General features: G+C 40.3%; 1 protein-coding gene across 3 annotated transcripts in view; it reads right to left on the minus strand.

Annotated features, from left to right (window-relative positions):
* rtn3 (reticulon 3) overlaps positions 1-23,518 on the minus strand; it is a 28,953-nt gene that overhangs the window by 3,533 nt on the left and 1,902 nt on the right. Inside the window, exons 2-8 of one of the 3 annotated variants that reach the window (XM_020100164.2) lie at positions 17,181-17,228; positions 11,072-13,693; positions 4,888-5,095; positions 3,645-3,783; positions 1,932-2,001; positions 1,378-1,424; positions 126-184 (exon numbers count right to left, since the gene is read on the minus strand). In XM_020100164.2, the coding sequence (XP_019955723.2) occupies positions 126-184; positions 1,378-1,424; positions 1,932-2,001; positions 3,645-3,783; positions 4,888-5,095; positions 11,072-13,693; positions 17,181-17,228 (3,193 nt within the window). The remainder of the gene's footprint in view (positions 1-125; positions 185-1,377; positions 1,425-1,931; positions 2,002-3,644; positions 3,784-4,887; positions 5,096-11,071; positions 13,694-17,180; positions 17,229-23,518) is intronic. The other 2 variants (XM_020100162.2, XM_020100163.2) reach the window with 2 other exon arrangements.

The raw sequence follows: 23,518 nt of genomic DNA on the forward strand, positions 1-23,518 counted from the left end.
TGGAGGAGGAAAAAAAAAAACAGACATGAAATACAGAAACCGGAAAACAGAATGAGGGTGTACAAGCTGCAGCTTGTAAGATGAGTATCGATAACACCCCCCCACTGATGATTAGAATCACTCACTTGGCCATTGTGGTGTTGACTTGAGTACGTGCCACGTCAATGTACTGATCAATCTGGGTCTGGAAGGTAAAAAAAAAGATGTTTTTAGCATTAATAACTAAATATACATTTAATCACATTTTAAAAAGAACATGTGAAACCTCCGTAGTCTTGTGGCTCTTGTAAGCAAAGCGAAAGCAGACTTTGGAATTCTCAAGCATGTTACATGAGGGTGCGACCTCAACTCTGATGAGGTCACTCGGATGAGTTATCAACCTGTGACCTCTAACCTTTACTTGTGGTGGTTTCAGTTTGGATCAAAGTCACCAACTCCGAATCTCAGCTGAGGATGCTGAGAAAATGTTGCTAATGAGTGAAAGTGGGACAGAGCATGAGATCAACAGGAGGACTGATGCAATATTAATACATAATAATAATAAAACAAGCTGAGTAAACCTCCCCTCTCACAGCCCTTCCTGATTTATCTGCTGAAATGAAACACAGATTTTCTAACCTCAAACTACTTAATTCCCTTTTTATCCAAGTTTCACTTATTGGGTCTTTGAGGAGACCTGTCGACAATTCATCTTCTGCTAAAAACTTCCTGAATCATGACCTAAAAAACCTAAACTAACCTAAAAATATGCTGAGCAGTGAGAAAGTAGCGAACCTAACTTTAGCTCGACTAACAGCCCTCTGACATTCCTGTGTCTGAAGATGTTGGAAATTATTTCTTTAGCAAGAAAATATTTGTTTAGTGTTTTAAATATTGTGTCTGTTTGTTTTGGAGAGTCTCCTGAACCAAGGAATCCTAACTTAAAACTAAATGGCAATGACTGGTTTAACAATGAAGACAAAACAGGTCTCAAAGGTGTGTGATGATGCACAACTTCAGTTTATGCTGCATGGAACAGAACTGAGAATGAAATCATATAAAACTATGACTATGGAGTATGACTTTGAAGTGACATTACCTCAATGACAAAGCATCGCACTTTTAGGGGAATTATAAAATGTGACCGATGACAAATACCCATAATGCAAATGAAGAAAACAAAACGTGGAATATTGCGATGCCGGCAGACATATTGTATGACCTAACAATGAGGTCATGCTCTCAGCAGCTGGACGGGAGGGACGCAGAAAGCCTTCAGTGTCTGGTCACGGCTGGAGTCATCCAGTGAGCTCCCTGCTCATACCCAGGGCGGCTGACTGAGAGTCAGTCTGTCATCTGATATATTTATCATGACCTGGGAGGGAGGGTCAGTCTCACCTTGTTCTTCTCGTAGACTGGAGGCACGGCGAAGAGCAGGATGTCAGCTGGAGAGCACAGGGAGACAAAGATGTGTTACAGTGTATGTTTCAAATCCATTTTCACATAAGACATAAAACACCTGCCAAGGTGCAGTGTGAAGTATGTTTTACTCCTATATAAGAAATTTGATCATTTCAAGAAACAGCGCAATACCAACACTAACTTCAGTCTCCAAAATGACCAGTTTATGCCACAAAAATTGGAAAAAGTATGAAAAATATTTCACAAGGCCAAAACATTTAAGTATAGAGGATCAAATCTCAATAATCAGCATCATAAACACTGTCGAGAACTGATCATTTATATTCTAGCACGACCATTACTTCAGGAGATACAGGTGTCATTGGACAAAGTAGAGATGAGGAGAGATGATCAATTTGAAGAGGAAGTAATGGCTTGTGAGTCAGTTAAAGGAGTGATGACTTTAAAGTTAGAAATATTCATTATTTTGAATGTTAGTATATTCTTTTCGTGGTGAATGTGGTATGTTTCCTGGTTCCCACAGTGCTTACCCAGGATCAGAATGGTGATTCCATTGAAAACAGCTCCTACGTAGGTCAAAAGCCACATGACCACAGCCAGCTGAGGAGAGCAGACAAAGGAGCACACAGGGTGAAGTATTTCCAAGACAGAAAATGATCAAATCATGTGGTAAATAACAGTGACAAACTAATAAAGGTCAGAAAAACACTGATGGTGGGCAGAATTACTTGTACTTCAGTAGCAGGAAGTAAATTTTAATACATTTTTCCTCAAACGTGTTCAGTTCTGAACTCAAGTTAGAATTATGAACATAGGGAGACACTTGTTCTCATTTCCAGCTCAGTTTTTTTTCTCAGACTCCTTGAAAAGGCCACTTTCTTCTAATTGGCAAAACATCTGTAAGACTGCTGGGAGGCATCACACCCAGCGCGCTGGTGTAGAGATAAAGCAAACTGGAAAGCTTAGTGACCAAAAACGAAGAAGCAGAACATCATCGATTGGAAATGACAACTCATCAGATCCATCCGTACATGCCCAATGTATGAGAGTGGACAGCACAAACACAGGTACTCCTCTTCAGAGACCAGCGAACTGGAAGCAAACAGCTGAGTAAGTCATGATTGAAAATATGAGTCGACTAGATCTTAACAGTCTGGAGAAGTTGCCACGGATCATCTCTGCAGCCAGATGTCGCCTCTGGTCCAAACATCATTGACCTCGGCCAAGCCATTTGTCCCATAAGAAGAGGGAATAGAGGTGGCTTCTGAAAATAAGCAGCTGTACACAGAGCTGGCAACTGCATGTAAAAGCAGCAGAGTGGAAGGCAATTCTCTAATCCTGTGGAAGTCGGCTGTGAAGGCTTCAACGGAAAACCCACTCGATGATTCCTGAAGTTTCTTGGAATTACTAGCTATGGTTCCAGAAGGTTTTTACAGAAAGTAGGGAGGAGAAGTTATGAATCCTAGGGTCAGTCACATTGAGCAAATGTCACTACTGCCTAAATCCACCAAATGGATGTTTGATCAGTTAGGACAGGGGTAGAAAGCTAACAAATCAATAACTCTCTCCACAAAGAATGGCATGTGTGTACTGTATTCAGCTGAACTTCGGAAAATCCCCACGATGTGACAGTCAAACGGGTCAAAACATCGGCTTCAAATCAAGCTACTGTATATACATTTCTGTACAGGTTTGATGATGATCATTTGACCATTGATTTGCACCTTGATCTACAAATGATTACTTTGTTTATTACATCACAGCTCACACTAACAAAGACCAACCACAAACTGAATGATCACCTTACAGACGTTTTTCCTACATAGTGTCACGTGTCTACACCTTCCTCTAAATAACTCAAAATAATCAAATTGAATTGTCAGGCGTCTTTTTTCTATTTCATTCTGACATTGAATTTGCCATTCAAATGGTGTTGAAGGAGTTCATATCATGGAGTCCAATTATTGGTTGGTTCTGGGGGCAGATTTGTACATTTCAGTGAGACCGATGTGCTTACTGGGGTTTCTTTTAACAATATACATCTGGGTCTGAATGTTAACTGACTGACTCGCTTCTCGTGTTGAGTGACGACTGAACTAATCAGAGTTAAAAAAGGATTCTCCCAGGAGAGGAGTATGTATGAGCAGACTGGAAATAGATTACTAGCAATATACATTAGAAGTAATTCAAATGATCATAACAAAGGATGACAGTGGGCGGTGATGAAGGCTGCAGCTGCTCACCTTTAGGGAGTCCACAAGGTCCTCGACCAGAAAGAGGCGGCTCATCTGCTTTAGGGCTCGGTTGATGTAGGTCAGACTGGCGTCCACGTGCTTGCGGAAGGTCTCTGGGGGGATGCTGACATCCTTATCTATCAGCGTTCTGCAGAGAGGGAGGAGGAGCGGAAGGTGAGCACAAAATGAGGCTAAGCGTGTGAGTGCGGCAAGAAAACGTACATAACCAGCCTGCGGTAAAAAAATATCAAGAGGAAAACAGAACAGGGGGCTTTCATTTCACTTTGGCACAAATTAACAATTATGAAAAAGTGTTAATAAGGTTGCTGATCAAGACCAATGGCTCAATGATTACTTGGTCTAGCCAAGAAATGTCTTTCTTTCTCTTCTGTGAAATTTATTTTCAGTCACTGCTTCTTTACCAATATCGATTGTTGGCTGTTAAATTGCCAACCACAAAACTCAACTACAACTGCACAGAACCTTCACATTAAAAACTTTTCATCACCTTGGCTCGATTTTTAATTTGAAATAGATGCAAAAGCAATACAGTTTCACGGCCAGTAGATTAACAGCAATTAAACATATTATGAAGTAGGAGCAATAGTAAATAAGAGGTGGATAACAATTTTTCATTGAAGCAAAGAGGGGACAAGTTTCTGTGTTCATTGTTTATCATGTGAGCCATCACTGCGCAGATAACTCTAGCTTCCTGTTTGTTTGTTTTGCTGCTCACTGAAACTAGTTTTATCGCAATCAATCTTTCATGCTTCTTTATTACTCCATGCAGTGGATGTTGTGTTCTTGACTCCTGAAGCATTTAACAGTCCTTACATTGGTACCTTATGTTAATTCAGCTCCCATCAGACTCTTGTGTCTTCACTTCATTCAGAAGAGTTTCAAATTGTTACGGCCTATATGTATTTCAAATCCTAGTTTTGGTGTTACCATATCAACATTCGAAGTCTGACAGCCTTTTTTTCTAATAGTAAAAAAGGAATATCAGCGCAAAATGGCGTTTAGTTTTTGAAAAACTAGTTCAAAAACAGAATAAGCTGCATCATTTCTGCTACAAGGAGACATGGAGTCATCTGATCATCTATGCTCTGTTTCAGTGACAACATAAGAATTCTGAGTGAAATACTGATCAATTAAATCCAATTCCCTCAAAGCTCCCAGACAACAAGTGAGAAAAGGTCAAATTCACATGACAGCGGTATTGATGTCAACTTTCCATTCTATCTGGTCTTACTTGAAGGGGTGTCCGTCGCTGGACTTCTGCACGGCCTGGATCACAGACTTGTAGATGCGGAAGCTGATGGTGACACAGAGCAGGGCCAGTAGCAGGTAGGAGGCCACGCTGATGACGCTGAAGGCTGCCAGGGACAGCAGCATCAGCATGGACAGACCGAACACCAAGCCCGACTTCTTGGGGTCTCGCCAGTGGATCAGATCCTTAACTGTGGAGGGGAAGGGAGGAGGTTAGACTGGTGCTAGTTTGACAGGCCTACACTGAAATATCATGAAACCTGTAATTACATTTTATTTTCTTAATAACATTTTTTTTAAAAGGTACAACTACTGCACAATCTTTACCATTAGTGTGTTAGATGGCGCATATTAGAATTTTAAAGGAGTTTGATTGATCACATTAGGTAATAATTAGTAATTACTTCCAATCTTAGGATGAAGAATATTAAGTTACTGTATATGAAAATATATGTAAAACACAATTAACAGGAGAGATTTATGCCATCAAATAGCTGAAAGGCTTTTAATGTGAAACACCCCTGCAGAGACTGTTGCTTTCCACTGACGGAAGCATCATACATTTAAAACAACAAGATAGAGTACGACATGTCTTAATGGAATCAGAGTTGCTCACTTTTATTAAGATTATTGCTAAAAATGGAGCAGGTTTAGATTTTACATTAACTTAAACAGGAGCAAATCAGTAAACACTAAATTATTGACCTTAAAAAGTTGAAAAAAACCTCAACTAGGCCTTTAGAGAAAAACCCTACTACTCTGCAGCTCCGGCCCAGTAAAACGTAAAATGAATATGCGCCATAAATATCCTCGGGTGTCTGTGGCCAAGAATAACAGAGAGGCACATAGCTGTAGCTGCCAGTTTCATGTTTGCATGCATGCCCTGTGAGGAGTTTTGCATGCAGAAGTAATAGCCTCTATACAAGGTGGTTATGTAATGCTTGCACTGCCACTCCTTCCCCCTGCGTAGGGAAAATGGGGGTATTTAAAAAAGCCTTGTGTCAAATTGGTGGAGAGGCCACGTGGGCTGATGCCTCAGGGACGGCTCAGGCCTGGGTGCTGCAGCTAGTTTAATGGGAACACACGTTATAAAGGACCCACCGACACACCATAGAAAACTGAACCTATTTGCTTGTTCACAAGACAATTCCCATTCCAAACAGCTTTATCGTGTTATTCCTTAGCTAAATCTTGCAATATCTTTTGTGATACAAAATAACAGTTTTTTTGATCTTACTGTAAACACAAAGACAGAATGTATTAAAGTCTGCCTAACTAAGTAAAATATACCTTTCCTATACAAATATCAAAAGTCAAATAGTTCAATGAATAACATTGACTCAAGACTCTACTTAATCTCACTGTCTTTCTGTAGACAAGTTAAAATGATGTGCTTGCTCACTTTTAATCAACTATGACTCCTCAGAATTTTGCATAAAAGGAACCAGTTACTTCTTCATTGTCTATGATCACTGGATTTCATTTTGCCTACTTTTATCATTTAGATTTATACCGAGTTCGTTCTGAGCTCATTTAGAAATACATGATAGCTCATGCTTCTCGAATTTGTTTGCTTAAATCTTCTGTAGCGCTAGACAACAAGCTTTATCGTCCATGTATCATAAAATGAAACTGAATTTTCTTAATTACTGTGTGGCTTAAATATATATATCATTTTTTATGATTTACTGAACCGCTATTTTTTCATGCATTACATGTCTCTTCACCCGAGTTCAGAACTTTTCAAAATAAAAGCTCTGTAATTCAACCCAATATAAAGCTTGCAGCAACAAAACGAATGTGCTTTTGCTTTGCGTGCTTCAGTCCAATACAGTGTCAAAAGTTTTCAAAATGTATGCGGTGCACTCACAAAACCTCAGAGTTGGTTGTCGGTTTACTAAAGTTTTTATTAATATTGAATGTATCGCAAGTCCAAATCACCCCAATGTTGTCTCTGCGCTTTCTCAAGCAATTTACAACACACATGTCAAGTGTGATGCTGTTATTGATGAACAGTTTGCGAGATATGCAATCCACATACAGACAGACAGACGTCTGTATAATTAATTACAGATAGTATTTTCTGTCTTTTGTGGGTGGGCAGAAAGGACCACAAACAATTACAGCCTCACAATTGCCCATATTGTGAAACAGAGTTGAGTTATCACCCACAGAGGAAGCATCATAAGCTTCATGAATGTAGGACTTGTTGCAGTGCTGTTGTACTGAACATCATTACATTTAAAGGTGTCATCAATAAACTGACGATGCAGCAAATACAGCGGGTCCCTGAGGCCATCGTGTTGGATGTCCCAGATTATATTATTCTTGCCTGTGGATGCAATCTAAGAACAACAAAAGACAACTTGTATCTTAAGTGCATCTTTCAATATTCAAACTCTGTAAACAAAACATGCAGATTCGCTCACGCACAAACAAACCCATTTCCTTGTAGCAGAAACATTCAACATCTCTTCCTCATTCCAAAATGAGTGACATTCTCCTTAGGTAAGGTTCTGACAAAGACCATCTTCAATGTGCTCATCAGGAATAGTGACAGGCTGCTTGAATTTCTAATTTTTTGTGATGACAAAAAACAAGTGATAACAGTGTTGTAAATATAATAATAATAATGTACTATTCAAAATTGAGATTATAATGATTGTGTGTGAGTAAGGCTAACGCCCTGATCTTCAATGACCTTGAAGCATCTGTTTAACAAAATAAATGAAATGATAAATTTGCAGCATGACACGACCTGATCATAATAATGCAACATGTGTGTCTAGTTTTGCAGCAGGGACTGTAAATTAAAACATACATACATCTGTGTGTACTGCAAAAATACTTTGCCCTTTGTGTGGTAAATGCAGCTTCAGTCCTGGGACATGTTTATGACACCTTTATGTTTTTAAGTCACAGTCAAGGGACACGTAGAATAAATCTCTTCAACTGCAGTGCAGTTCAGAATGTCTGAACTGTTGGTACAGTGGGGCCTTTTTCCTCATGCCTATGGTTGTGAGTGTAGCTTTAAGAGAGGCACACAGCACAGTGAAAGCAGGCCGAGAGAGGGCGAGAGTGAAAGAGGGACATCAAGCTCCAGCTGCCTCCCTGTGGGTGCCAGCAGCAAAGCATGCTGGGAGAACGCACACCCCTGCAGTGCGAGGTGGGGAAACCCTGCTGAATGTTGCTGTCAGATAGGAAAATTACATCAACTTTGTTTCCACCTCAACCACAGAGCAGTTGGGTTATAAGTCCACCCACTATGTACAAGGTCATGAATCCAGAGGTTATGAGAGGGAAAAAAAAACAATTATGGCTGGCGTAGACTTATTATGAGCTGCGTAACTACAATTTGTTCAGCAGGAGCAATAAACTGTAAGATTACGTCAAGTAAGCCTGTTCAAACCTTGCTCTATTTTTCATTTGACCTCATTACAAACCCAAACAAAAGCTTTCAATAAAAACCAGATAACAGCCCCAACAAAAAAGAAATTACAGGTTGATGTCAGGCAGCTTAGTCAAATACCAAACACTGACACAGGTTCAGTTTGATGTGCTTCTCCTCCACTTAACCAAACTTCACACAGATGATTAACACCAGTCTGAACAAAAATGGCCTGAATTCCACTAATCTGTGAAGCCCCGACAACAAGTTTGGCATCAGTAAGTCCATATAGAAAAGTCAGAACCCCTTCAGCTTATAACTATGTGGATTTCACAAATAGAAGGGTGTAGTGGATTTTTTTTCGACTTTGGTCAGAAAATGGTCAGTATGACAAGCAGCACACCAACTGAAATAAACACACCTTGTACCCCGCCTAATATCCTACTGAGGAGCAGCACTGCAGTGAAGCTTTAAAATAGAACAAGCTCATGGCTAGAGGGGGAGGACAGGACAACACATGCCCCTCTATAGAGCGCATATAAAACAGAGCTTCCTCTTCAGTTTCAGAAAAGATTCAAAAGATGTTGTGCTTTGTTTAGAGGCTTCACAGAACGATGAATAAGACCAATTATGACACTCGAATGTCTGATACTTCATGACACATTGTATGCTTCTTCAGCAAACCTTTGCTGCAGCACGAGCACTCTGCACTGTTCTCTGCCAAATCCAAGAGAACATATTCAACACAGATGGAGACGTACCGCTGAATGTGTTAGGATCACTGTCTGCATACCAACCTCTGCGTCTCTGTGTGTGTGGAATGGAGATCATGTTTGCAGAAAATAGCGGGTAGTGCAGAACTGGCAGGAGTTGTTACTCCTGAAATAAAACACCTTTTAAGAGTCTATGCAGTTTTTTTTAATGTGGCTATATCCACTAAAAAAGACAATAGATTCCTTTCCCTTTGCCAGTAGAACAATTTTCCTTTTGAATTTCTGGGGAGTCACAAAGCTGCCAAAAACCAAGGTTTGTAAGCAAACGAGAACAGAATGGACGACGATGGCAAATAGTCTGAGACGTTATAGATGAATGCAACAAAACTGCATTGTTTCCATTATATTGCTCGGAATTTGAGTTATTTAAACCCTTTCTCGCTGAGGAAAAAAAGCTATGGTGTCAGTGGGATTTATTTTTGTTCAGTGTGAAAGGGACTTAATACATTCCAGTATTCTGACCTTCACGATTTGAAGTGAAGAGTATTCGTAATAATTATTAGAGTGGTTTAAATCAGCTCTCATGTCTATAGTGAAGAAGAGAGGAAGCATTACCAAAATAATTTGCATTAAGGTTGCTCTAGAGGACTTTATTTTCATTTGTTGTGTTTAATCTGTATTTAACCAGGAAGTCCTTTATAAGTAAAATCTTACTTATATTACTTTTGCATCACTTTGTTTTGGTACCTTATCTTTTAATCATGTCATTGTTTTCACCAAGTGCACTGTGGAAAGTTGCACAAAGGCAGAAACCTGACACTAAGGATTGACGGCACCACATGACTTCCAAGGTTCTTGCAAGCCAACACTGCGCCACCATATTAAACCCCACACTCACTCTTTTTATGGACCACTGCCGAGCTGTAAAGGACAGAGGGCAGAGGAGGGTCATAAGCTCAAAATGAATGGGAATCACTGGACCATAAGCTGCCTTAGTGTCAATATAGCACATGGTAGTCAACAGGGTAGTCCCTGTGCTTTGATTACTATTATCACTGGGACAACTGCACTGCCTACAGCTTTAGCATCCTCTCCAATAAGCCTCTACGACTTTCAAGAGAAATATTTGTGTGCAGCAGGCCCTTAGGTGTCAATGTAAATAAATACTTCACACAGTATTATCTAACATATAAATAAGGGGAGGCAATATCACATCCAATGATATCATCTCTTTCATCATTTTGAAAAGCTATTCAGCATTACATGTAAGCTTAAAAGGTGATGAGCTGTATCCAGTATTCCTTGATATATCAGGCATTAAGACATTCTGACACAAAGACACATGATCCAGTTACTTGAGTGCTACATTTCACTGCTTTTTGGCATTTGATGCACATGTGATATCATGCTGTAGTAAAATTTGCCCTCGTATCAAATATGGGTTGTATTAGTGCATGCCAAATGTCTTCACTTGCTTCAAAAGAACTGAATTCTCCAATTTTGATAAACAATAGAATGAGTAAACTCTGTAGGAAGTTGTAAAACATCTGTATGAATCTTCAAATGTTTCCGCGTCTGAGTTCAGTTTTTAAATGTCTATTTGATGCTATAAAAAATATGCAAATCCTCATAATGACAGATGGATTTCTGACTTGATTGGTGTGTATTAGCAAGACCACAATACCACGCAGACTCTAGCTCCAATTGAAAAATATGTGGTACTCGTATCCAGGATACTTTAGCTTCATTTTTGAAACGGGTGAATGTGGAGAAATGTTGTCCATCTTTTTATGGTTCGGTTTGAACTAGGTTGTTTAAAGCATACTAAGGTCTACACTAAAGGCCAAAAGTAGGGAATGGTTAAAAAAAAGTTCTCCTGCGATCAACAGGGGGCTGCATTTTTTCTTCTTGCCTAAAAACATACGTCTACACAAATACAATGTATGAACAGAGAAGAGAATCTTGAAAAGGAGCAGGCAGTTACAAGGGGCAAGTGAGTAAAGGGATCCTATCGAGGTAACTGCATTAGCTTAGAAGGCCTAGTGCCCTAAAAGAAGGGGCGTTACCTGATAAGTGGGTTAGTATCGCAGTCAAGACATGCTCAGCAAGATGATAGGCTTCAGCTACCCATTCATCAATGGCTTCCACCTCTTTGGAATATATGCTGTCGATTGCATGTTCACTTTGGGAACATGGAGGGGTAGGAACTGATGTATTGGAAGACGGCTCTATAACTGTAGCATTGGAATTAGCTTTGTCCTCGTCAGGAAGCTTAGACTGAAGAGATGCCAACTCCTCCTCCTCTTGACTGCTGCCCAGCTCTTTGAGAGCACTGATAGTAAGTTGTTCTTGTTCAAGATCCATCACCATGGTTGGTGGGGACTGGGAGATAGACCAATCAGTTTCACAGAACTTGGACTCGGAGAGAACACTTTGGTGCTGGTTGTCAGGTTCTTCATCCTGCCTAGATTTCAGGCACTCTCTCATAAACTCCACAAAGCTATCTGTACGCTCCAAAACTGCGCTGTCAGGGTCAATACTCTCTGGGATCCTTGTTGCCTCAGGTTCGAGGACACCTGGTTTCACGTCATGCTGGATCTCGGTGTCAATTTTCTGTGCTGGGAGAGAGTTTCCATTTGCAATGTTATCTGAAACATCATCTGTGGGCGTTATATTATTGAAATCTGGCTCATTGATGCTGCTTAATGTCTCACAATAATTCGGTGAAGTAAAGTCATCGAGAGTTTGAGAGTCCTGTTTGTTCTCCAGAACATTATTTTGTGCAGGGCTTGAATTCAGTGTTTGAACGTGGATTTTAGAAGGGTCAGAAAGAAACTGCTCATCCACAGGCGAGGATCGATCATAATCGTAATCAAAAGACTCTCTGTCATATATCTCATCTTGAATGAAGCTGGTTTTAGAGTGGGAAGCTACTTCCACGCAAGTCTCTTTTACAGCTGTGTTGCTACTCAAATCCAATTCGGATTGGATGGAAGGAACTGATTCCTTGGACGCAAGATTTGTACTGCAAGATTTAACCAGCATATCTTGTGCTTCATCTGACCATTCGTCATCATTGTCTGGGAGGTCCACTTCTTCTTTTGGGACTATGAAAGGTAAGGGTTCATCATTTACTTTATTAAAAGTACTCTCTGACTTCATGAAATGTGCTTGGGAAAAGTCAGATTCAGAGTCCTTTGAAACAGTTGGATCGGGTGGGGCCTCTGGCACAGATTTAGGCTCCTGGTGGTACGCTTCTGGAAGAGCTTTAAGAATCTTGTGTTTAGGACTGTATTCACCATCAGAGTCCACAGGTGAGGATGGAGGAGAGTAGCCTTCCATGATTTCAGTTTCTAAGGGGCGTGTCTTGGGTTGTTCATTTTCACTGTCCTCTGGTTCAGGGGATTTTGGAGCTTCTCTGGTTGAATCTTTTACAACTTCATAATCCTCATCTTCATCTGCTTCAAGCTCCATTTCCATCTCCTCTTCACTGTAATTTGGTTCATCTGTCTCAATAACATTGATTGTCGGAACCTGCATTAACTTCCGCTCTGACCTTGGTGGAGGGGTCACCTTTTCCTCAGTGGGGAGATCAGGAGCTGTCGAGGCAGGGGCAGTGGTGGGATCATTTGAAAGTGCGGGTTCAGATGATGTAATGGGAACTGATGTAGGGACAATGACACCATCTTCAATGACAGTATCATCTGACTCTCCTGAGCTGTCTGCTTCACTTGCTTCTGGCGGCTCCAGATCTCCAGAAGTGGTCTTCTTGTCATGCAAAACATTCTGTTTATCATTCATGTCAATTGGTGGGGCGATAAGAGGAGATGGGGATTCAAAGCCTGCAGGAGGAGCAGGTGACGCTGGAAGCTCTGAATCAGGATTTGCTTGAACCTGGACGACTGCTTTTTCCTGCTGATCCCACATGTAGGCTGTTGGCAAAAAAGTAAGGTCAAACTCTGCCTCCTCCTCTTGCTTATGTGCATCACTTATCTCAGCCTTCAGTTCTGAAGTTACAATAGGAGAATCCATGAAAGCATCAGGGACTCCAGCAAAGCTAGCAGGAGTATCGGGCAAAACTACGTCAGTCTCCTCCTTTTCCTTTAATGTAACAGTACTGGAAACCAGGGTACTTTTGATTAGATCTACAGCATCGAAGTCAGGCACAGGAGGTAAATGAGCCTTCATCCACACTTCTGTTTCTTCAAATTCATTCACTTGTCTTAAATCTCCAAGTACTTCAAAAGGGGATTCTGGTGACTCCTTCTCAACAGACCCGACTTTTTTCTGGTTAGTTGGTACGATTATCTCAGTGGGAGATTTTGGGGTTTCAGTGGGAGATTTTGGGGTTTCAGTGGGAGATTTTGAGGTTTCACTGGGAGATTTGGGGGTTTCAGTGGGAGATTTTTGTATTTCAGTGGGAGACTTGTCATAGTGGCGATCTCTGAAGTGAGAGAAACCTCCCTCACTTCTAAAGTCAGGTTCCTTCTTTTTGGCCGCAAGAGCTTCCAATGCCTTTATTCGCTCAGAAACCGGTGATGTCTTTATTGGTGAATCTGGCTGTCCATCTGGTGGCCCTGCCTCACTCGCATAGTGACCAGGTGTGAATGAGCCAGGTTGAGAAGGAAAGCGTAGGGATGTCGCTACAACTTCACAGGGCTTTTCAGAGCCCAGGACAACTCTTTTGTCTGCATCACCATGCATGAAGAATGAAAGCGAAGAGGAAAGAGGAGGGAAGGTCATACAAATCACAGTCACTAAAATCTTATGCACTTCTATATTTCAGCGAGACATTAATGTTGCAGCCCAAGCAATCATGCATTGCATTATGATAATGTAAGGCAGATTCATGAAATAGATGGGATCTTCACTTTTTGCATGCTGCTTTAAAGTAATTCACAAAGGTACCGTCAAGAAGCACTTATTATGGTATCTTAATTTATTGGATGATCAAATGAAGCAGCAAAAGAAATAAAAAACTCACTGACAGAGAGAGTTCTTGTAAATCACCATGTGTGGCTATGGCCACTGTTCATCAGTTGCAACCTGTATATCAAGTGTGTATAACTTACTATAAACTTGCAGGCCTGACAGCTGTTTCTATTTTTACAGTGATTATTTGATTAGATTGTTTAATTTAATGTAAATGAAATTTTATTTGATGTGCATTTTTTTTTTTTTTTAACAAAATGTAGAGTCAAGTCTGCTCAAATATCACACTCCTCTCCAATTTCATGCAATCTAAACTTTGGCGTCAGCCTAAAGTATTTATAGGGTTATATATGGATTGGTGTTTAAGGCCTCAATTTTTTAAGTGTGTCTACCAAAAGTGCCAGTCACTGAGACTAAGAGGAAAACTGAAAAACCTAATGATTGACATTGACATTTTCAGACAGTGGATCCGTGTCGTGTGTGTCAACACAACTCACTCAGTCACTCTGCTTCTTGCCGTAGGCAAACTCCAGTCTACAGTGTAGTCTAAATCTGCTTGGGTCTTAAACCTAGGTCTAAACCTTATCAAGAGGGACATCAGCCTACATTGGTTGACCCAGGAAACATTATCAATCTTAAATAATGTTGTAAAAAAAGTTAATGTTGAGACTGACTTTAGGATGAGATATAAAAATGTTTTCTCCTGTTATCTACAACATAGACTGACCCACTTTCCCTGGATGTTCATTGATATTTAAAAGTAACACCTCCAATTTTCCTTTTTTTTTTTTTTTTGCATTCAACATATCCAGACAAGCTCCTGAGCTTTACATACATTCAGGCTCATTCCATCCAATACAATTTGGAATGAATGCCAGAGACAAAATTCCATCAAACACTTTCTTGAAGGACAGACTGAGTGCATTCTGTATACTTCTGCAAAAACTGGCCAGACAACAAATTGTCACTAACTCTCTAACACAGATATGGACAAGAGTTCTGATTAAAAAACGAGGCTGTGTTTCTTTTGTATATTTCACTATAAATGAAAAGCAGTCCTGCACACCGACACACACGTAGATAATACTGCTGCTCCTGTCGCAGATGATGAGGTCATTTAAACACAATTTACTCAGTCACAAAGCTGAGGAGGATTTTATAATCACTATGATGGCAAGACCCCCCCCCCCCCCCCCGGCCATTGTGTACACTACATAGTTCCTAAAAATGTTTTAAGCAACCGTTCAACAATCACATGATCCCTTTCAGCACAGATGATCTCCCATTTCAAACAACCATCACCAAACATCAAACAACCTCTATCTACCAATGGCAATGAACTAATTAAGGTATTTAGAGATTGGCTGATATTGTCTAGATAATTAAAGATATTCAGATATTCTTTACTTTAAGTGTTACAATACCATGACCCAAACCCTTCCCTGCTAATGTGTAGACAAGACTTTTATACTAGTGCCCAACTGACTGGTCAACTTTATCTTGGCTAGCACTGCCTCCTACCCTACACCACAATACAATGCCTTGTTCAAACTAGGTCACATGAATGAACAGTGCTAGAGTCCTTTGGCCCTGTAGCCTATTAGTAAACAAATTCTAAAATGACTGTGTAAAATAGTTTTTTGAGAATATATTTTCTACAGAGGCAGGGCCAGTTTATATGAATGTTGATCACTTCTTAATGAAGATGTTTAATGAACATGTTTGGATAAAGCTGAAAGTAAGCTTACCTACTAATAGGCCACAAGTCATGTACCATCTCCTTATTTAGGCCTATGAGGTTTTTCGTCTGACTTATATAATGATTTATGTACTGCTGTCCGCAGTAACTCGAGTTTTTCGATTATGTATACGCCCTGGCTATCGTGTTGAGCTCATAATAGGTCAAGATTTACAGAGTCATGTTGTGTCATTCCTCATTTAGAAAGACTTGTGTCTCAAGTGTTGAATTGTGATATGTGATTAAAATACATTGTGGCTCATCGATGCTATTCTAATTTAACAAGCAATACTTTCACAGTATTGTCTACCATTTAGTCACACGCAAGTCTGGACTTCTACCAGTGATAAAAACCACAGCTCAAAAATAATCTGAAAATAAAGAAGCAAATTGATGAAAGAAAACCTATTTTTGAATGCTTGAAGCAAGGATATGAGACATGCACAAAGCTTAAAAAGCTAAAAGCAGATTGTGGGGAGGAGGGCGAGTGAGCAGCCACAGGAAATGCTAGGCCCAGGCCACTGGGTGGTGGATGGCATCTCCAGTGCCATTCATCCTCTGGGATCTGGTTGCTAAGAGGGCTGAGAGAGGGTGGCTTAGATACTAGGGCAGCAAGAAGGTAGGACCATCCCCTCAGGACATCAACCTGATCCATTTTTAGGTTTCTGCTCTTGTGTGCACAATGTGAACTTGAACTTCTCTGCTTTCTTAAAATAAGGTGGCAATCTTGGGATTATCTTGAACCGAGTGAGGGCTGCTGACCTAAATAATGCTCGTTAGCAGGCGGAGCAGGCTGAAATGGATCAGATTGCTAACAGCTGCAGAGGCAACGTTTTACAGGTCTAATTCTTGGCGCCTGTAAAGATCCTGGAGATCAGCAAGAATAAGCTGCAGGGACTTCTAAGTCAGAGTTATAGGGGTTTCCCATTGACTGCTGGGGATTTTTGCCAATTTGATCGATCACTTCTAAGGCAACTGAGGCACATTATTCAAAATGTACCATGCGTGTAAATACCTGTAAAAGCTCTGCTGTTTCAGCTCCTGCTTCTCTTACTATGACTATGCATACACACATTTCCTATTGCCATTACAATAATCTAAATATAGCAGTTTGTGGCAGCAGGGGTGGGGGTGGGGAAGAAAATTACACACGCCATATGTCACTGAAAACAGGAGTTATGCTGCCCTGCTAACATACAATTAGTCCAGCATCTGCAGGTCAGCAGTGTCTGAGACAGATGGGTAGAACATGACTAGTTTTATAGGAGGAAGGGCAGCTAAAGACCTGTCAAGCTAGGAAAGGAGCTAGACTAAGAGCTGGAGTTCATCATGTTCCCGCATTCTTTGCAGGTCCTTTTTATTTTTATTGTTAAATAAAAATAGACCGTTACAAGCAGGAGAGGGGCACTTGAAAGAGGGATGAAGTAGCGCATAGCAGCAGGCCAGCGTGAGAGTACAGGACAGAGGGAGAACAGGCGAGCAGCGTAAGAGAACCATACACTTGCCTTGAGGAGACTGAATGAGAGATACAGGCGAAGAGGAAAGAAAGGAATCTGAAAAAATAAAAAGGACAGAAGAATGATCATCCTAGAAGAAAAATAACTCCTATCCACTGCAACCATGGAAATAAAGGCATTCAAATCAGAGGTTAACTTATCCAGCCTTAACAACTCTATTTTTACGTTGAAGTTAACAGACGCCCATGCATTTGATCTCATTGTTAACTTCACTTAAGGTACACCAACTTTAATACATGCACTTATATTTGCTATGCAGGTAAGACCAAGAGGACCCTTTACCTATGAAGCAGGCAAAAGCATTTCTCACTTTGCTTAAATTATTGCTATGAGAAAATAGAAGTGCGTCCCACAAATGAACTACTACAAAAAGACAATTTGTTCTTAAGTACCTCTTACAAAGTTTATGTTGGTTCTAAAGAAAGTAGCAAGACACAACCAGTTCACGTTAACCACACACCAAGTATGTGGGCAGTCTTATCCAACACACCTGTCAACATACTTTTGGTCTGGGACTGTTTGGGCGAGGCCTCTAAATTCTCATTGAGGAAAATGTTAATGCTACAACAAACAATGATAACTTAAACTAGCGTTTTCCTTGTGTTTGATTATCCTCTCGGGCAGGGCGAAAAAAAAACTGCTTCTTCCAGTTTGTTGTTTTACTACATGTCATTTAGCTGACACTTTTATCCAAAGAATGACTGGTCTGCATGGAGCACTGACATCAACCCCTACAAACATGAAAATAGATGTCAATAAGACCATATAGCACAACATTGCTAATGTTCTTGCAAAATCCTCTCAACCTGTCTCCCATATCTTGTGGTAAGTCTGTGTTAAGAGGGCTGCAACCCACACACAGATCTACCACCACAAATGAAAGCCTCCAAAATGATTATAATTATGTCAACACCTCTTAAACAAAGTTTCAACAAACAATGATCATAACCTACGTAACTTTACAACCTTTAACGTTTCATGTTTGGACAGCTTCCATCCAGAAATCAGCCTCTGTCAGGGTTAAGAGGAAGTCACACTTCATTCTCTTGTCTTTTAGTTTATAAATGCATCACTTTGGCTACCTGGTGTCCACACTAGTCTGGAGTTTGAGTTGCAGAAATGAAGCCTTTTTTTAAACAATGACACAGAGAACAACGCTTGCTTCCAGATTGAGTCTTATCAGTCAAGATTCGACTACCAGCAGTGAATGCAAGGCATTGCTAACAATTACTTTCAGTGACAGTTCCACCGCGTGCCTGCTCTCACTTTCACCATTGCTGTTTCTAGTTTGTAGCTTGTTGCTGCAGAGTAGAGAATACTTCCTGTTTACGCAGCCATGTACATGACCAGTGTATGTGAATGGTCAGATGATAATGCATTTTCAAGTGTGGTAGTGTGGATGAAGATTATTTGTGATGTGTAGCTAACACGCTTGTTTGAATGTGAATCTAGCCAGTCATGATTTTGACCGCTCTGTCCTTTTCATTCATTTGAAAGGGAGAAGTGAGCAGATGCAGCTGGGTGGTCATCCAAAATGACTGCATCATGCAGCAAAGTAATTGAATATGGTTGAACCTTTGCTGCAATGCAACATGATGCCATCTGGCATCCATTCCAAGTGTGCATGCAAGCCCGTTCTTCCTGCTGGACATCTCAGATTGTATTTTGCTTTCTCACTGGCACATGGACTCCAATGCATGCAAGGCCTTGTTTTCAGGCAAGGCTAATGTCTGTCTGGAGGTTCACTGTGAAAGTTTCAGGTTTACTCAGGGAGGTGCGGCATCTCCCTTCAATACATCAAAACTGGAGGTGGTACAGGCCGAGCAGGTTGGGGTTGCTATGCCCTTGCAGCGCAACATTCCGTCAGATTCATACAGCTCTCTCAACACAACACACCTTCACTTTTTAAGCATAATCCCATGTCATGGTTCACAAAAAACCTTTTACATTAGATATAGATAATAGAATGCATTTTCACTATCAAAAAAACTATTTATGGATATAACCATAGGTCAAAATAAGCATAATAAGAGCATAAGATTATATATATATTGCAAAATATGGAAATGGTCATTATGTGAATAGGTCTTTGCAAAATTAACTATGCTTTCTGTTGGAATATGTCAAGCTGTGGAGCTAAAGCCAACATGCACCAACATACAGATCTAGAGATGATATGAGTTTTGAACACAGCAGAAGAAAGTAGAAACGTCAGGCAATTTGGGTTTCAGTTTTTGCCCGAGGACGCTTTGGGATGCCGGATGGAGAGATTGATTGTTGGTGGAAAATCACCCTGTTGTCTAGATGTCAAGAACATTTGTGGTGATAAGAGGCGATGCCAGCGTCGATGTGCTGTAAACAAAAACATGTGATCTCTGCAGCAGAATTAATAGATGACGTCCTGCCTCGGCCTGATGCACCACCCCTAGCCTGAATCCTGCGGAGGATTTTTCGCTATTGCTAACGTGTCTGTGCAGAGAACCCCCGTGCTACATTATTCATGTTTGAAAGGCAAACTGTGAAGATAGTCCGGACCCAAGCTGCTTAAATGATGGACGTTCACTAGATATCCTCAGATTGCTCATAATTCTGCTCTCACATTCAGGTTGCATATGGAACAACAATACTTTTCAGCATAGACCTAATTGAAGTGTAACCACAGTTATGAACTATGAAGAGAGAGAGATCTGGAATTGAGAGTGAAAATGCATCATAGGCAAATGTCTTTATCAGAAGCAGAGCAGATAAAATGCAACAGTTAACTTTTATATGGCAACAATAAATAAGACATCTACTTTCAAAGACCACCAACCAAATATAAGAGATGGCCGATGTGAGTGGTTTTTTTGGCACTGGGACGAGTTTAATAACTTAACCTTGGATGTTTGAAGTTAAAAATAAAACAATTTTATATAGAGGAGTAGTAAATAACTGTGCTTCAGTTTCTGCTGGAATCAAGATGATCACGATTGGCTCTGGTCTGGCTGTCGCTTGGGGAAATTTGAATAAAGTTGAGCCAGTTGAGCTCGGCAGGCGTAAAGCCATGTCTCGTTCACAGTGAATAGCAGCTGTTGCTGTCCTAGCTTTTTTAATCCATATGTGTGAATGGCCCATTAAGACTGCCTTCATGCAGTCAGTCTATACACCAAATAACAGCTCCTGCTTTTAATCCTAAATTTACAGATGTGAATCGAAGTCACCTTTGCACTTTACTACACTTTGCATGGAGTTTCTTTACCATCTTTATTCTCGAGCGTGGTCTTTCATTGTGAGCATTACTTCTTCATTTCAAGTCCACATTTTGGAATGCTTTCCATCGAAACCCTGTTTACTCAGATTTTTGCTCTCACTCCGGGACATTTTGAGAATTTAACCTGTCAAAATCCTGCAAGCAACAGAATGCTGTGCTTGGTTTACATCTGATATTGTCCCTTACAGGTGGCCATTGTTTAACCAGGTTCAGAGGATCACTCGCCAAAATGGATCATGGGATCCACAGGAGTATGATAATAAGATTGGCTTTCAAGTATTTATTATGCTATGATTAATTATGCAAACCCCATGGCTAGGCAACAAATAATAAAATTAGTAGAACGTGTTCCAACTTACAAAATGTCAGGGTTTATAAATTGGAAAAGAACAAACATCAAAAGTAACTATATCAGCATATAGTCATATGTGCTGCCAGCGAGGGATCCCCTGATGTGTTCTCACATCGACTTCTCCTGGATTTCTACGGAGTTTATACTAAGAGGCCAGGGGGACAAAGTCCGCAGAAACTGCGGAGGGTCTCACTCAGACATTTGCATTCACACATGCACCTCCTCCCAAGAAAATACAGAGTAACTGTGGGGTTCCTTGCATGTAGAGGGAGAGTAGAGGTTTGGTAAGTATTTGAAAGAGACAACGGGGACTTGAGTGAAAACATTTCAAAATCTGAACACGAAATGAAGAAATACATGCTCTCAAGATGAAAGTTCACACTCTTGAGCAAAGATAGGAAAGAAACGGCATCAAAGCAAAACGCTTTTGCCTTATAGGAAGTGATGGTGCAGGGTGGGTCTAAGGCTGTGCTTGCCATTTCTGCCCTGGTGCTGAAGCTATCCTATCCACCCCTGAGGGCTATCTGATTGCCTCGCTGACCTCTGTGCTATGGTCTGCTCCAGCAGGGTGTATAGGGAGGGGGGCGGTCGCCTTATAAAGGAAAGTGGAGAGAGGGGGGGGCTGAAAGAACTCCGTGTTCTTTGAAGCATTGCTTGTAAGTTTCACTTTCAAGTGCTTTGGCGTGAACACCCATCTTAATCTGTGAATAAGATCTTTTAGGTGTGGTGAAATGAGATTATTAAACAACCCTGATGGTAATGATAGGAGAATAGTCACAAAAATCTGATCCATGCATGTGACCAACTTTTTCCAGACTGACTACAGCTTTAGGAGGGATGAGTTTGTGTTTATTCATTTTGTGTTGCATTTCTCACTTACTGGAATGTTACTAACTACAGCAATTAGAATATAATGTATATCTATACCAAAAACTGAGGAATATAACAATATTCTACTGCTTTCTTCTCTGACCACTGTGAAAATTAACAGAATGTAACTTGGGTTTTGATGCCTAAAAATAAAGGTTAGTCTGATTCGATTAGGAAACATGAAAACAGTTGTTATATAAATTATAAATCAGTAAGCTCAGAATAAATGGTGAGAGGGCAACTAGTGTGTTATGTTGAAAGTAAGGGGAAAAAAAAAAAACATTGACTCATTTCTGATTGTGAGATTAAATATAATGCAGCAGTGAAGAAATGTATTCCATGGCCAAGTTCCTCTGAAAATCTGATGCAATGTAGTTTAAGAAATTAGGTCTTCATCATGAAGTGTGCCACTTCCTTTGTGACTAGTGTCACTCATCAGCGTGCGAGTCAAGTGAAATGGGACTCATCTGCAGGAAGAAGCTGCGAAGGCGGAGCAGGCCATCTTATATCTGTGACGTCCACAGACTGGGAGATAAACCTTGTACAGATATCTATAGAAAGATTTCTATGATAAGCACAAAACTATAGTATGAATGTGGCAGTCATTCAGGGATGTATACAGTACAGGCTTGGGTCAATGATTATGTTTTTTTCAACGGTGACACTGATACTGATCAAGGAGACTGATGGAATCTTTGGAAATGAAATGTGTACATTTGCAGTATTTAAATCTCAGTATCAAAATTGAGAATGAAAAACAAAGACCCAAACTACTGCTTTCATTTTTTAGTCCACCCCCATATATCAATGAAGGTAGGCTAAATAACTAACTGTGAAACCCAATACAGCTCTACAGCACCACACATCACATCCTCCAAGATGATCACAACACACCTCTCAAACAATTTCACTGAAAGCTGAACATTTGAACCTTTATTAAGAGGATTTATTGCAATACTGTGGCATACTAGAATGCATTAGTTTAACTAGGGGTTCCTAATAAACTGACAAATGTATATTTGCAAAGACCTGTCTGCCTGGGATTTATTGGTTACTTTTGGTGCAGTTCTCACCTGGGAACAGCTAATATGAATTGGTATAATGACATATGATGTTCTTTAATTTACAAAATAGTTTCATCATATGTTACAATCAGCGCTTTCCCTACATTGGGAGTAGAACATAAGCATTTTTGTGCTAAACTGAATATATTCTCACATCTCTTTGAAGCTTAGGTGTTAAAAATGCAGTTTGTCCTTAATGGAGAGAGTAACTATGTAACTGGCTGTTTGCAGCATTAGTAGGTTGCTGGGCTAGTGACTGTTTGAGCCCGTCTCTACTGAGTCAGAGCGAATCAGCCATAAAAGTGTTTGGTTGGTCCAGTTTAACCTGCAGTAGTTTCTGAAGAACATGTTCTGCTCCCACAGAGGGAATTCATTCATGGAGAGTGGAAATTTGTGTTTAGCGTCTCCTAACATCTTTCCAGCAGAAATCAACCAGAAACAAAATCTGTCGCAGATGGTGAGCTAAGAAAGAATGAAGTGTGACAAATGTTAAAAGTCAAAGAAAATAAAGACGTGAAAGGAAGGAGAGTAGTGTATTTCAATATTGTAATGATAATTATAATATTGTGAAGATGATAATGGTTTAAAATGATGTTCTTTTTTCAAAATGGACAATGGCCCAGCCATTTAACTGCTAGCCATGGAGCTTCATCTGCGCCACATATACAGTCCTCCCTCCACCCCTCAGTTAGCCGGGGAAACCTGACATTAATTTGGTCATAGGTTTTTGCTCATATCCTAAAATCGCATGATCACTGCACAAATGAATGCACCCGAATGCAGTACGTAT

This window comes from Paralichthys olivaceus, chromosome 22, assembly GCF_024713975.1.
Source record: "Paralichthys olivaceus isolate ysfri-2021 chromosome 22, ASM2471397v2, whole genome shotgun sequence".
In the NCBI taxonomy this organism is placed as follows: Eukaryota; Metazoa; Chordata; class Actinopteri; order Pleuronectiformes; family Paralichthyidae; genus Paralichthys; species Paralichthys olivaceus.